Source organism: Brassica napus, chromosome A3, assembly GCF_020379485.1.
Source record: "Brassica napus cultivar Da-Ae chromosome A3, Da-Ae, whole genome shotgun sequence".
Lineage (NCBI taxonomy): Eukaryota > Viridiplantae > Streptophyta > Magnoliopsida > Brassicales > Brassicaceae > Brassica > Brassica napus.
In genome coordinates this window covers 23,351,602-23,365,271 of record NC_063436.1, presented here as the reverse complement: position 1 = coordinate 23,365,271, position 13,670 = coordinate 23,351,602, and the positions used below count along the sequence as shown (strand labels likewise).

The 13,670-nt window shown below is 28.3% G+C and overlaps 2 protein-coding genes across 2 annotated transcripts; one reads left to right on the top strand and one right to left on the bottom strand.

Annotated features, from left to right (window-relative positions):
* Nucleotides 1–1,435: 1,435 nt before the first annotated feature.
* LOC106444411 (zinc finger protein ZAT1) lies at nucleotides 1,436–2,586 on the top strand. Its single transcript, XM_013885884.3, has one exon. It carries the CDS (start codon nucleotides 1,657–1,659, stop codon nucleotides 2,299–2,301), a length of 645 nt encoding a protein of 214 aa, XP_013741338.1. The 5' UTR covers nucleotides 1,436–1,656; the 3' UTR covers nucleotides 2,302–2,586.
* Nucleotides 2,587–4,482: 1,896 nt separating this feature from the next.
* On the bottom strand, nucleotides 4,483–12,599 carry LOC106440277 (probable glucomannan 4-beta-mannosyltransferase 1). The gene is made up of 10 exons (XM_013881900.3): nucleotides 12,340–12,599; nucleotides 11,897–12,241; nucleotides 11,706–11,804; nucleotides 9,285–9,537; nucleotides 9,079–9,189; nucleotides 6,400–6,536; nucleotides 6,085–6,198; nucleotides 5,307–5,506; nucleotides 5,027–5,215; nucleotides 4,483–4,754 (listed from the first exon to the last, which is right to left on the bottom strand). The coding sequence occupies exons 1-10, from the start codon at nucleotides 12,403–12,405 to the stop codon at nucleotides 4,607–4,609; spliced, it is 1,662 nt and encodes a 553-aa protein (XP_013737354.2). The 5' UTR covers nucleotides 12,406–12,599; the 3' UTR covers nucleotides 4,483–4,606.
* Nucleotides 12,600–13,670: the final 1,071 nt, after the last annotated feature.

The window sequence follows — 13,670 nt, the reverse complement described above, 5'->3', positions numbered from 1 at the left end:
AATGTGATTTACTATTTCCTTAAATAAAATTACGGAATTTCCTAAAGTGGCTAAAGTATATATGACAATTAATGATTTTGAATAATAAAGATTTAATAAAAATGAAGGTATCTTATATCATATTTGTATAATTTTAAACTATTAAAATAAATTAAACAATCATATTAACCATATAATAAAAATGAAATTTTTTCTTTATATGTTATATTTTCAATTTTTAAAAACGAGTATAAACTACCAAAACTGTTAAAAGTCTCATATTCAAATTTTGTGATCCATGATTTATTTTTTTTGTTAGGACATGATACAAATGATTAAAAAATCATATAAGTCGAAAGTCTCATTTAATAAGTATTAAAAATAAAGATATATATATATATATATATATATATCATTTTAAATTAAATTATATGCCATATAAAAATGCATAAATATCTTAATTTTGATATTTACTTTGGACAAATTTTTTTTGATGAAAAATTTGAAAAAATATTATAAATTACTTAAACTATTAATCCTATAGTGAAAATTTTGTTATTAGTAATTTTTTTTTTGCTATAACAAATACAAAAAAACATATGAGTAGAAAGTATCATTTAATAAATATTAATATTAAAATATACTATATATATATGTTACTATCACTTAAATTTAATTATATACCATATCAAATAGAAAAAAATATTTTTTAGATTAATAAACTTTTATTTATATCTTCGCACCAATTTAATTATATAAGTAATAGGTAGTGACTTTTTAATTATTAAATATATATTTATTATTTCATAATATGTTAGAAACATATAATATATAAAATAATATATATATATAATGTTCATCCCGCGCAAGGCGCGGGTCTTAACCTAGTCCTTTATTAAGCTTCTAATCTCATCTACGCACTGGAGAAGTGTCTAGTCAATAAAAGGCAAAGCAACAACTTTCTTTTTGTGCTTTGTTGTCTCCTTTCTTCTATCTTTTAAACAATTTTGCATTCTTTAATAAACAATTAATCATTTTTAGTTGTTTTTGTAACAATATGTAGAATTTTTTCACGGATTAATTCGAGATTCTACAATGCTCGGTGGTTATCGTTGTCAGTCGAATTAAAAATAGTACTCCTTACGTTTCATATTGTAAGTAGTTTTAGGGAAATTTTTTTGTTTCAAAATGTAAGTAGTTTTCATATTTCTAGGTAACTTTTACATTTATTGAGTATAGTGTGACCAATCAAATTAAATAAACTTATTTTTGATTGGTTAAGTTATATCTAACCTATTTAATATACAATACTTTTTAAAACATAATAATTTTCTTAATCTTTGTGCTTTTAGCCAAAACTACTTACATTATAAAACGGAGGGAGTATAGTTTTTCTCTTAAATGTTATACTAAAACTAACTAAAAGGAGTTATCTTTACGTATATATCATTAGTAGTAGTAGTAGTTTTATCGTATGGACCAAAAAGTCATAATTGTTAGTTTTGGGGGTTTGTGAAAAAGATAGGAATGCTTGTTACCTACTCTTATTAACTTCTCTGTCTCTGTCTCTCTCTCTTCTCTACTACATCAGAGTCTCTTTAAGCAAAAACTGGGACACAGAAGAAACTTAAAAGTCTTCTTAAGGTTTCTCTGTTCTGTTCTTGTTTTCTTTGGAAAATGCAGAAGCACAAATGCAAGCTCTGTTCCAAAAGTTTCTGTAATGGCAGAGCACTTGGTGGTCACATGAAGTCCCACTTGGTCTCATCGCACACGCCCACTCGGAAGAAGCTCCTCGGTGACTCGGTTTATTCCTCTTCGTCTTCCTCGGACGGTAAAACTCTGGCCTACGGGTTGCGAGAGAACCCGAGGAAGAGCTGCCGGGTCTTTAACCCGGATCCTGAGTCGTCCATCGTTTACAACAGCGAGACTGAGACCGAACCTGAGTCAGTGGACCCGGTTCGTAAACAGGGCAGAGCAGATGTTTCTAAGAAGAACAAGAAGAAGACAAGGAGTAAGAAGAGAGTGTTTGAGAACTCGTCCGAGTCTGGAAAGAAGCAGACGAAGAGGAGTAAAAGTAACTCCAACGAGTCGCCAGAGCCGGCGAGCTCTGTCTCCGACGGTTCTCCGGAGCAGGATTTAGCCATGTGTTTGATGATGCTCTCGAGAGATTCAAGGGAGGTTAAGCTGGAGAAACCCATTATCAAAGCGGAAGAGATGAAGCCGGAAAAGAGACATGTCCCGGAGCTCCGCCGCTGTATGTTAGATCTGAATCTTCCTCCGCCGCAAGAAAGCGACGTTGTCGCCGTTGTCTCGGCCATATAAAACAGTTGAGGTTTGCAGAGATGATACAAAAACTAAAGCATCTTTGTTGATTTGGCTTTTCTTCAAGATCATTATTTTTTTTTAAACTAGAAACCATTTTACTGGTTTTGGAATCTTTAGATGGTCTTTATCAGAACAATGTACTTTTGATGTAAGACAGAAGCAAACCCCAAGAAACAAGCTATGTTTCTAGATTTCTTCTTCTTTTCTTAGGGTGATTGGATGATATAATATATGGTTGGATCTATGTTACATTGTTTTTGATATTTGGATTTCTTGAGATGATTCTTTTGCATGATCTTTGAATCTTAGATCTTTTGACATTGTTTAACGTGTTTTAAAGAAACTATTTAATTCAAACTGCATATTTTTATGACACAAGTGTGATGCTAGGCTGCTGGCTGCCTAGCCTTAATAATAATGTAAACTTTATTCTTTGTCACGTATATCATCTCTTTGTTGGAACATCTAGTACTGTGTGGTAGATACTTAAAACATCAAAAATATCAATCAGATCGAGGACATTCAAATATCTCGATAAGTGAGATATCTAAACCCGAAAACACTGATATATTTCACACAAAATTCAGTGAATAGTTATTTCATCTCTGAATCAGATACTATATTATAAGGTTTTTGATAAATCGGGTCTACATTCACTTAATAAAATTTCTAACAACAGTTATATAGTTTACTTTATTCTGTTTGGTTCTTTATTTCCTAATTTATTTGTGGTCATGTGATATAGTATGTGTCGCCAGCTGCATCTGTAAGTCTCTGTAGTGGTTGTTTTATACCACCAATACAGACATATTCAAAACCATTTATGTTCTTGTTTTCTTGACAAAAAAAAAAGCGCAACACCTTTTTTTTTCTATGGGCACCATTTAGTAACTTGCTTATTTATTACACAAATATCCATGATCCATCTTTAGAAATCACGTTTCTGCATGTTTACCGTTACCTGACTTTCACAGTTAAATAAACATATATCCACTGACGGATCCACCCCGTAATAAAGATGAAGAGTTTTGTGAGTATATAAGCTTAACTTGAGAGAATTTTTAAAAAGAAAAATAAGAGGGAAAGAGGTTTCATAATACTTGCCTGAACAAAACCGTGAGATTAGGGGTATTCTGGTAAATTACTTTTCGTTGGTCTTATCAGGGCATGTGGTTTGTGCCATGTGGTATACCCTTTTGCTCTCTATGCTGTGGGCCCAATGGATCGATCAACAAAATCTGACCCAACTTCCTTGTTACTTTATTTTTCATTTTAGAGCTACTAAATTAACAAAAGTATCATGTTCACATAAAAAGAGTTTGGAAATTTTTTTATCCAGAATCTAATATTTACAAATGTTTTGACTTTTGACAAATATCATATGTAATACATTAAAGCCCACTAAAAGTGCGGGGACATCTGCAGAAGAGTCTATTCGCTTCAAAACGAAACCGTGTCTGGTGAATCTGGACAAAGCTCAGTGGGCTTTTATGAGTCTCATTTGAAAATCCTTGTCACTCATTAAGGCCGCTAAGTTAAATTAAACCTGGCCCATTATGATGTATGTGCTCACAAGTCACACCAGCCATAACAACCATTACTAGTACAGTTACTACAGTACATAATCTTCCAATATCAGTGTATGTGGTTAGCTGAAAGAAAATCAAAATCATTTATAATTTATTAATTGGTAGAAAATAAATATTTATTACTTTAAAAAAATATATATATATAAAAGGTAATTAAATGAATGAAAATCGAAATTTACTACTCCTTCTGTTTTATATTAAGTGTCATTTTATCATTTTTTTTGTTACAAAAAGAGTGTCATTTTAAAATTTTAATACAACTTTCAGCTTAAAATTAATTACAAATGGATCTATTTTATAAATAATTTTATTTATCTCAAATACTATTAGTTGAATATATGTAATTAATAAGAATTTTAATGCATTTCAATCATTGTTTAATATGTGTGAAAAATATCAAAATGACATTATTTATGAAACGGAAGGATTATTAACTCAACATAACACAATTATCACAATTAGATATTATTTTAAAGACTAATCCAATTTCTGATTGCATTTTTAGCTTCTTTGTTTATTATGCAAAAGAAAAAGAACAGTAACCGAAAGTTTAGTGGGTAATAGTTGAATTAATATATGGACTTTCAAATAAAGGATAGAAGTGATGATGTTATAGTATACATTCATACAAAACATCTTATTCGTTTTAACACTAAAAAAATAAATGATGCACGGACACAATTCATGTGGTGATTAAACAATGGGGAAAGTTCTTAGGTTCCGATATAACCAAAACCAGAAACGAAAAAGGCAGTGGCCTGAAGAAAAAGATAGAAGTGCAACCATGTGTGGCCATTGATCACACCATATAATGCACATCCTAGTATGTATATGCCCACCATCACTTCCTTTGAATTCACTCTGCAACAAAAAAAACACAAGTTATTGTTAATATAATGTTATTTGTATTTGGTGAACAAGTTGTAAAAAAAGTTTTTTGATTGAATAAATTTAACATTTATTCAAAAACAAAACGCTACTTGACGGGAAAATCTACTTCTACAGATCTACAAGTGTACTAAGAAATTTTCCCAAAGAAGCGAGCCTAAGATCACGGAGACTGAGTCTCAATGTTCTCCAATATTATGCAACTTTCAATAACAAAAATGTAGGTTTTCATTTTCTTCCCTCACCTTTCATAATAAGATTTTTTTTGGACGACCTTAGATAGTAACTTATTCTTCAAAGCATCTCCTAATTTCTCAGTCACAACCCATTCGTTCACTCGTCCTCCTTCAAGTAGGCCAATCCAAGTTCCTTTGGTTCGATGCATAGCCATTACATTCTCGAACAAGATCCAGATTATCACGAGGTAGAAGGATCTAGTTGGACCAAAGTTATATATATACGTGCATTAAGTTGAAGTCATAAGACAGATTACTCTTGATGACTGATTACATTATGGATAGGTACCTGGGAGTTGCCATGGTGTGGAAGATGGAGATCATAGAGGGAACATAGATGGTAGACCACAATGGAATGTGGATTTCAGGGAAGAAGACACTTGTTGGTACAATTATACAGTAGAAGAAGAATGTCAAGAAGTGTACTGCCACTTTCCTTACGAAGAAAAAACTGTAGATCACATAGAACTTCTTCCATATTGATACTCTCTGTGTTCCAAAACATGCATTTGTTTTCAGTTAGTTTTTGATCATGCTCCACAGAGAAAATAAGGGTGCTAACAAAACAAACTAATTGACCTAAACAAACATAATAAAATGCTTTAGATGTTTTTAGAAAATGAAAAAGGAACTCAAAAACAATTTTTAAAAATAAAAATGGTACTTCAGATTTCATTATATTTCATAAAAATGTCGGAAAACCAAAGAAATCAAATCAAAACAGATCCAAACTAAAAACTTTGTTGAAAACCGAGTGAAACGAAACGAAAATCTAAGTTTGGATCAAACCGTAGTAAAATGGAAACATTTTGAAATCGACACAAAAAACACATTTTAAGTTAATAAAAAGGCACCGTACATATCACACTGCCGTGTCCCACCTAGAGACAACGAGAGCTTAATCAATCAAGCACCGAAACGTGTTTGTTTAATTTGGTCCCACTAGTTCAAACAAGTCACCCTGCTTATTACTATCGGGGTTCTATTCAAACTAGAGACGGAATAAACCGGGACCAATCAGTCACAGTCAAGTGGGGATCAAATGAAGCATAGTGACAAAAAAAGACCTTGTTGTAAATGATCTCCATTGTCATTTTTCTGAATAGATTCGCCGGACCACATGACCACCTATGCTGCTGGAATCTGTAGGCCTTGAATTTGCTTGGAAGCTCGTTCCTCACCTGCATACCACCCCAAAACTAGCATTTATTGGGTGTGTACGATTCTTAAATATAATTTTCATATTCTGTAACTATTTTTTTGTAGTTATTACCTAACTTTTAATATATAAAACGTGTTTACCGGACCGATAGATGTGTTTGTTAATTTATAAATGTGGTTACTAGGTAATAACTCGATTTTTTTTTACAAAAATGTGTTACCGTGAGGTCGTTGAGGTAAACAAATTTCCAGCCATGAAGGCCAACGCGAACGGCCAAGTCCATGTCTTCTACAGTTGTCCTTGATTTCCATCCTCCCGCAGCGTCCATTGCCGATATTCTCCATACACCGGCGGTTCCTGTAGTTATATTATCCTTTTGCTATTACATATTTAGATCCCTTTTTGTTTTATATATGTTATGCTCTTTCCCATGAGATGGTAATCATTTTTGTTTTTATACTATGTGAAGGCTGTTGACTTTCAACATATATATAACGAATTGAAAACTAACGTATACCCTTGTGTTTAACTGAATGTTATCAAATATTTTTCCTAAATCAATCCCTTATATATTAATTGAGGAACATTTGAAAAGATATAACCTCAATTTTGTATTAATTAAAAGAGGCCCTAATGCATAGGTGGCACTCAGTTAGATAGTCAATTACATTCAATTGAAAAATAAGTAGGTCCACATTCGATTTTTATATGTTGTTAGATATATAAGTTGGTCAAACTATATGATATAATGATATGATATGATATTTTCTTTCCTTAAATAAAACCTACGGAATTACCATAAATGACTAATATATATATGACAATTAATGAGTTTAATAATAAAGATTTGATAACAATGTATATCTCCTCCATCATTTTTTGTTTAATTTTATATTATTAAAATAAATTAAACAATCAAATTAGCTATAAAAATAAAATTTAGATTTTTTCGTATATGTTATATTTTGAATTTTTAAAAACGACAATAAATGACTAAAACTATTAAAATTATTATGTTAAAAATTAATGATCAATGGTTTAACATTTTTATTATAAGAAGATACACATGATTTTAAAACCATATGAGTAAAAAATATCATTTAATAATAAAATAAATATATATATATATATATATTAAACACTATATACCATAAGATTACATAAATATTTTAATATTAAAACTTTCAATGAATTTTCAAGAACATTTATAAATTATAAACTTATTAAAGATTTCAGATTGAAAATTTTGTTATCGATGATTTAAATATTTTGTTATAAAACGATATGAACGATCATAGAACCGTATGATTATAAATTCTTATTTAATAAATAACTATACAAAATATACTATTCCTAGAAAAATAGGTTGGTCTATCTTAACTTATATTACACTTTTTAATAAACTAACTATCGAATTGATAAATAACGTACTAAAAAATGTTTTGCACTTTCCTTAAATAAAAGCTACGAAATTACCTAATATGATTAACGTATATGTGAAAATTAATTATAATGAATAATAAATATTTGATAACAATTTTTGTATCTTAGTTCTTTTTTTAATTTTATATTATTAAAATATATTTAAAAATCACATTAAATATATAATAAAAACATTTATAATTTTTCTTATATGTTATATTTTGAATTTTTTAAAACGTCTATAAATTATTAGAAATTTGAAGATCCCCACTCTGAAAATTTTGTGATCAATAGATTTTTTTTTTGTCATAATAAGTTACAAATGATCATAAAATTGTATTAATATGAACTTTTATTTAATATTATAAGAAGATACACATTATTTTAAAACCATATGAGTAAAAAATATCATTTAATAATAAAACATATATATTTATATATATATATAGATTATACTATATACCATAAGATTACATAAATATTTTAATATTAAAACTTTCAATGAATTTTCAAAAGCATTTATAAATTATAAACTTATTAAAGATTTCACATTGAAAATTTTGTTATCGATGATTTAAATATTCAGTTATAAAATGATACGAATGATCATAGAACTGTATGATTATAAATTCTCATTTAATAAATGACTATATAAAATATACTATTCTTAGAAAAATAGGTTGGTCCATCTTGACTTACATTATATTTTTTATTAAACTAACTATCGAATTGATAAATAATCTACCAAAAATGTTTTTGCACTTTCCTTAATTAGAATCTACGAAATTACCTAATATGATTAACGTATATATGAAAATTAATTATTATGAATAATAAATATTTGATAACAATTTTGGTATCTTAGTTCTTTTTTTTTAATTTTATATTATTGAAAGATATTAAAAAATCACATTAAATATATACTAAACATTTATATTTTTTCTTATATGTTATATTTGAATTTTTCAAAACGTCTATATATTATTAAATTTGAATATTCCCACTCTGAAAATTTTGTGATCAATAGATTATTTTTTTGTTATAATAAGTTACAAATGATCATAAAATATAACGCATATGAATTTTTATTTAATAAATATTCAAACTAAATAATATATATATATATATATATATATATATATATATATATATATAAACACTAATGATTTAAAGCAACAAGATTGGCTGATCAATTTAGTCGTCCAGTTAAAATCTTTCAAAAGTATGTGAAGGAATAAAGTCAAAGTAAATATGAATTTAGTATAATAGTTATATTTTACTAACCAAATACCGAAAAAACCGAACCGAACCGAAACCAACCCGATATCCGGATTGAACACCCGTACTCCAAATGAAGCCAAACTATTGTTTCATTCTCCAAAATATAATAAAAATAATAACTTAATCCCGCGCAAGGCGCGGGCCTTATCCTAGTTAAATTATATTGTTGTGAATATGCTTGGAGGTTAAATTGTACCATTAAAACCGAAGAAAGCATGTCTAGTAAACCCTGATTCTTGTTCCACCTTGAAATGGTAGTTGAGGGACATCTCTTGCATCCTCGTCATTAAGCATTTGTTTGCGTTCACTGCAAGAAAATCGCCATCCGGTATCATTGAATACGGAAAATCATTAACCTTTGTTTTAAAAATCAATGGATAATGCATAATAATGCAAACATACCAAATATCCATCGGGCTTGAACGAGAGCAACATCAGGGTTGTGGACGAGAAACGGGATGGTGCGGGCGAGGTAATCAGGATCGGGTTGGAAATCAGCATCGAAGACGGCCACAAAGTCGCATTGCTTGACGTAGTTATGCGTAAGAGCTTCTTTCATAGCTCCAGCTTTGTAGCCATTCCTGTTATCTCTTCTTTCACACCTTATGTTTATGCCTTGGCTTTGCCATTTTGCAATCTCTATGTCCACACCTTCCTGTAATCCGAATTTTTTTAGCATATGTTTCTTTTCTGAGTTAACAATATTTAAATTATAGGAAAAGGATAACCATTTTTGTTAAGTTTAACAGTTCTCATTTCAAAAACTAATTGATAATGTGTGAATTCACATATATATTATTTTTTTGCTAATGTGTGAATTCTCATATATTTTATATATATTCTTACATCTTCTTTAATTTTAGATGCGACATCCTAGAAATTTTGAGTGAAATCTGTGAGAAACACAATGTATACTAGTATATAAAGAAAATATTTTAAAAATTTTAAATAGTTTTTTTTCAATATAAGAAGAAAATAAAAAGAAAAACATAATTTTGTTCATAAATTGCGAGGCCATAATTTAATTGTCAAAGAGGTTTTAGCGGCTGACTTATTAAATATAAATTAATCGAAAAATCTTTCTCAGTATTACTTTATTTAATTAAAATAATATTATACTAAATATACATTAATAACTTATTTCTATATTTTTGTTATTTAATAAATAGTTATATACTAATGGAATCTAGACAAAAACACAAATATTGAATATATGTTTACGAACCTTTACTAAGGACAACTTCTAGCAGTAAAATTATATAGTTTTGGATATTTTCCAATGGAACAATAAATACGACACTATATTTTTGTTTCACTGTATTATGGATGGGGTTAGTGTTTTACACTAAATGGTGTGCCATATTAATAACACTAATATTATATTACTAGGTTAAGATCCGCGCTTTGCACGGGATGAACAGTATATATATAAATTATTTTATATATTATATGTTTATAACATATTATGAAATAATAAATATATATTAAATAATTAAAAAGTCATTATCTACTATTTATATAATTAAATTGGTACGAACATATAAATAAATTTTATAAATCGAAAAAATATTTTTTCTATTTGATATGATATATAATTAAATTTAAATGATAGTAACATATATATGGTATATTTTAATATTAATATTTATTAGATGATGCTTTTTGCTCATATTGTTTTTTATCATTTGTATATGTTATAGCAAAAAGTCTAAATTAGTAATAACAAAATTTTCACTGTGGGATTAATGGTTTAAGTAATTTTTAATATTTTAAAAAATTAAGTTGTCAATATCTTTTCAATTTTTTTATCAAAAAAATGTTCAAAGTAAATTTCAAAATTAAGATATTTATGTATTTTATATGGCATATAGTTTAATTTAAAATAATACATATATTTATATATCTTTTATTTTTGATACTTATTAAATGAGACTTTCAACTTATATTATTTTTTAATTATTTGTATCATGTCATAACAAAATTTTTAAATCATAGATCACAAAATTTGAATGTGAAACTTTTAACAGTTTTAGTAATTTATACTCGTTTTTAAAAATTCAAAATATAATATATAAATATTTTTTTTAATTTTTATTATATGATTACTATGATTGTTTAATTTATTTTAATAGCTTAAAATTAAAAAAATATAATTATAATACACATTTATTTTTATCAAATCTTTATTATTCAAAATTATTAATTGTCATATATACTTTAGCCACATTATGCAATTCCGTAATCTTATTTAAAAAAATAATTAAGCACATTAATAATGTATTTATTGTGGTTTAATAAAAAACTATTATATATTTAGATGAACCAACCTATTTCTCTAAGGATTCTAAGAATCATTCTAGTGATGACACGTGGCTACAAAAAATGTTGCAATGCTTCTCAAATAATATATAGGGGATTGTAATTTATTTTAATTAAAATATAATATATTTAATATTTATTTATATTTAAAATTTATAAATAAATATAAATATAAATTTGTAGAATTTTTATACTAATTAATATTTTGCATAATTAATCAATTGTAATTTTATATTTAAGCTATACTAGATTTGAAATAAGTATGATGTAATATACTTTTTATTATTTTAATTTAATGATTATAGTTTTATATTCAATATATAATCAAGTGGTGTGTCTAAAGATACCAATAAAACAAAACGTTAAATATTTTAATATTATATTTAGTATTGTGGTTGGAATTATTGTGAACAGCCACTCAGAACAGTGTAGAATCTTGCTTATGACATTTATATAATAATATTAATAATATAGTATTATTTTATATTTTAACAAGCTACATACCCTTACGACAGGATCGGTGGAATCATCTACAACTTGAATTACAAGACGGCTCGATGGCCATAATAAACTGCACACTGCCGCTATAGATATTTGAAAGACCTACAAGTATTAAGAGACAGTATGCTTTAAACCATCGTTACTTCTCATTATTTTATAGTGAGAAGGTTAAACACGTATATAAATATATATACCTCTTTTTCATTGTACATTGGTATTTGGACAAGAACCTTTGGGTAGTTTTCGGATCCAGCCTCGACATCTTCTTGCATGGCCTCCCATTTGTACAGTTTCTCCGGTTTACGTCGTAATAACTTACCGAAGAATATCACAATGTTCATGTAAAAACTCTCGAAGAACACTATGATGGATAAAACCAAACACATAATCACCAAACCCTTGAAAACGGGAAGAAGCACAAGACTTCTCGTTTTTCTCCACAAATATTGGATTTGCATCCATTCAGATTCTGCAGCATTGTTGTCTGCTTCAAGCCTCTCGTGGGCAGCTGCTGGATCTTCAAGGCTCCATCCATTGAACTAATTCATACAAGAAAAATGACTATTAATTAGTTTATCGTCAACTAATAAAGAACACATATATAAAAAAAGAGCGAGAGAGAGTTATATATAATTACAAGAAGTAGGAGGAGGCTAAGAGTGGAGTCGTATAGGAAGAGGAAGGGCTTCAGATATAGAGACATTGTTGCTCTAAAAGCTGAAGCTCGAGAGAGTAGAAGTGATAGCTTAATTTTCTTTCTTTCATGTCCCTTTTATTGACATTCTTCTTAATATTTTTTACTGTGATGCCTTATCACTTTTTTACTGATACTGCTTCCTTACTTCTATTTTCGTCATCCACTGTTATGATCTCCAAATTATTATTTTCTTTCATATCGCAATTTCAGTGGAGGGGGACGTTAGCGTTATCGTAGCCTCTCTAAGCTGGTAACCACAGAAGGGAACGCAACAAAAAATATCATCACCTCTGCGTGGTTTAGAAATTCCCACATGATTCGCTCATTCTCTACATTTTGATATTATTATTGATAGTTAGTTGTAGTTTGTACATTAGTGGCGTATCACGTTTTTTTTTGCACCACGTTTTCATTACCAAATAAAACTGTTATAAAATAATTAGATTCTTATGTGAATTTAAGAAAAATATAATAGATTATGATATGTGCGTATAACTATGCTTAAAACCAAAAGAATGATACTGGATGTGATTAGTCTGATGATGTATCTGATGTACAATTGTGTCGTATACTCATCTTGTAATCTTGTACACTAAAAACCAGATTCTAATTCCTTTGGTTTAACACGCCGGTTTAGCTTTGGTGATGTATTACACTAGTTAAAGAAAGTGAGATTATTTGCATTTAGTGTAATGGTACGAAACCTAAGAACAATACCAATATGTATGTTTTGTAGGGTTGTTATGGTTTCTTCAATTCCTTCGTCGTTTTTTTTCTTTTTTGGATTTCAAATCATTTTTCTGGGCGGAATCTTATCGGTCTACTCTTGTGTTTAAGCAGCATCTTTCTCTTTGTCACTCTCCGATATGTGACTAACAGTAATAGCGAAAGAAACGAGTTAGTGAAAGTTGATACATAGAAACTGCTATACTTATATAGATGGATTCAATCTGGTATATATGAGTATGACTACTGACTGTTTGTTAGGCTAGTTTAATTTTTATGGCTCTAAACTCTTGATCTCTCATCCCAAAATCGATGAAAGAAAAAAACAGTTTTTTTTTTCAGGTCACATTTTTTTAAAAGCTAGATTGCATTATTAAGTTTCTTAGGAAAATAGTTTTTAACAATGAGAACTAGTAAAATAAATGTAGAAAAGTAATACACCAATAAAGAGATCCAAAGTAAACTAACACACATCTATTTTACGTATAGATAACTATAGATTTTTCATATAAAAGTTTCATATATGTTTCTGGAATAGTTGAATC

Excerpts from the sequence above, each read along its gene's own strand:
- LOC106444411 (XM_013885884.3), top strand. The coding sequence starts at position 1,657 with ATGCAGAAGCACAAATGCAAGCTCTGTTCCAAAAGTTTCTGTAATGGC.
- LOC106440277 (XM_013881900.3), bottom strand. The coding sequence starts at position 12,405 with ATGTCTCTATATCTGAAGCCCTTCCTCTTCCTATACGACTCCACTCTT. Across the intron at positions 11,805-11,896 it reads CAATGTACAATGAAAAAGAG|GTCTTTCAAATATCTATAGC; the intron begins GTATATATATTT and ends TAATACTTGTAG. Across the intron at positions 6,199-6,399 it reads TTTACCTCAACGACCTCACG|GTGAGGAACGAGCTTCCAAG; the intron begins GTAACACATTTT and ends GGTGGTATGCAG.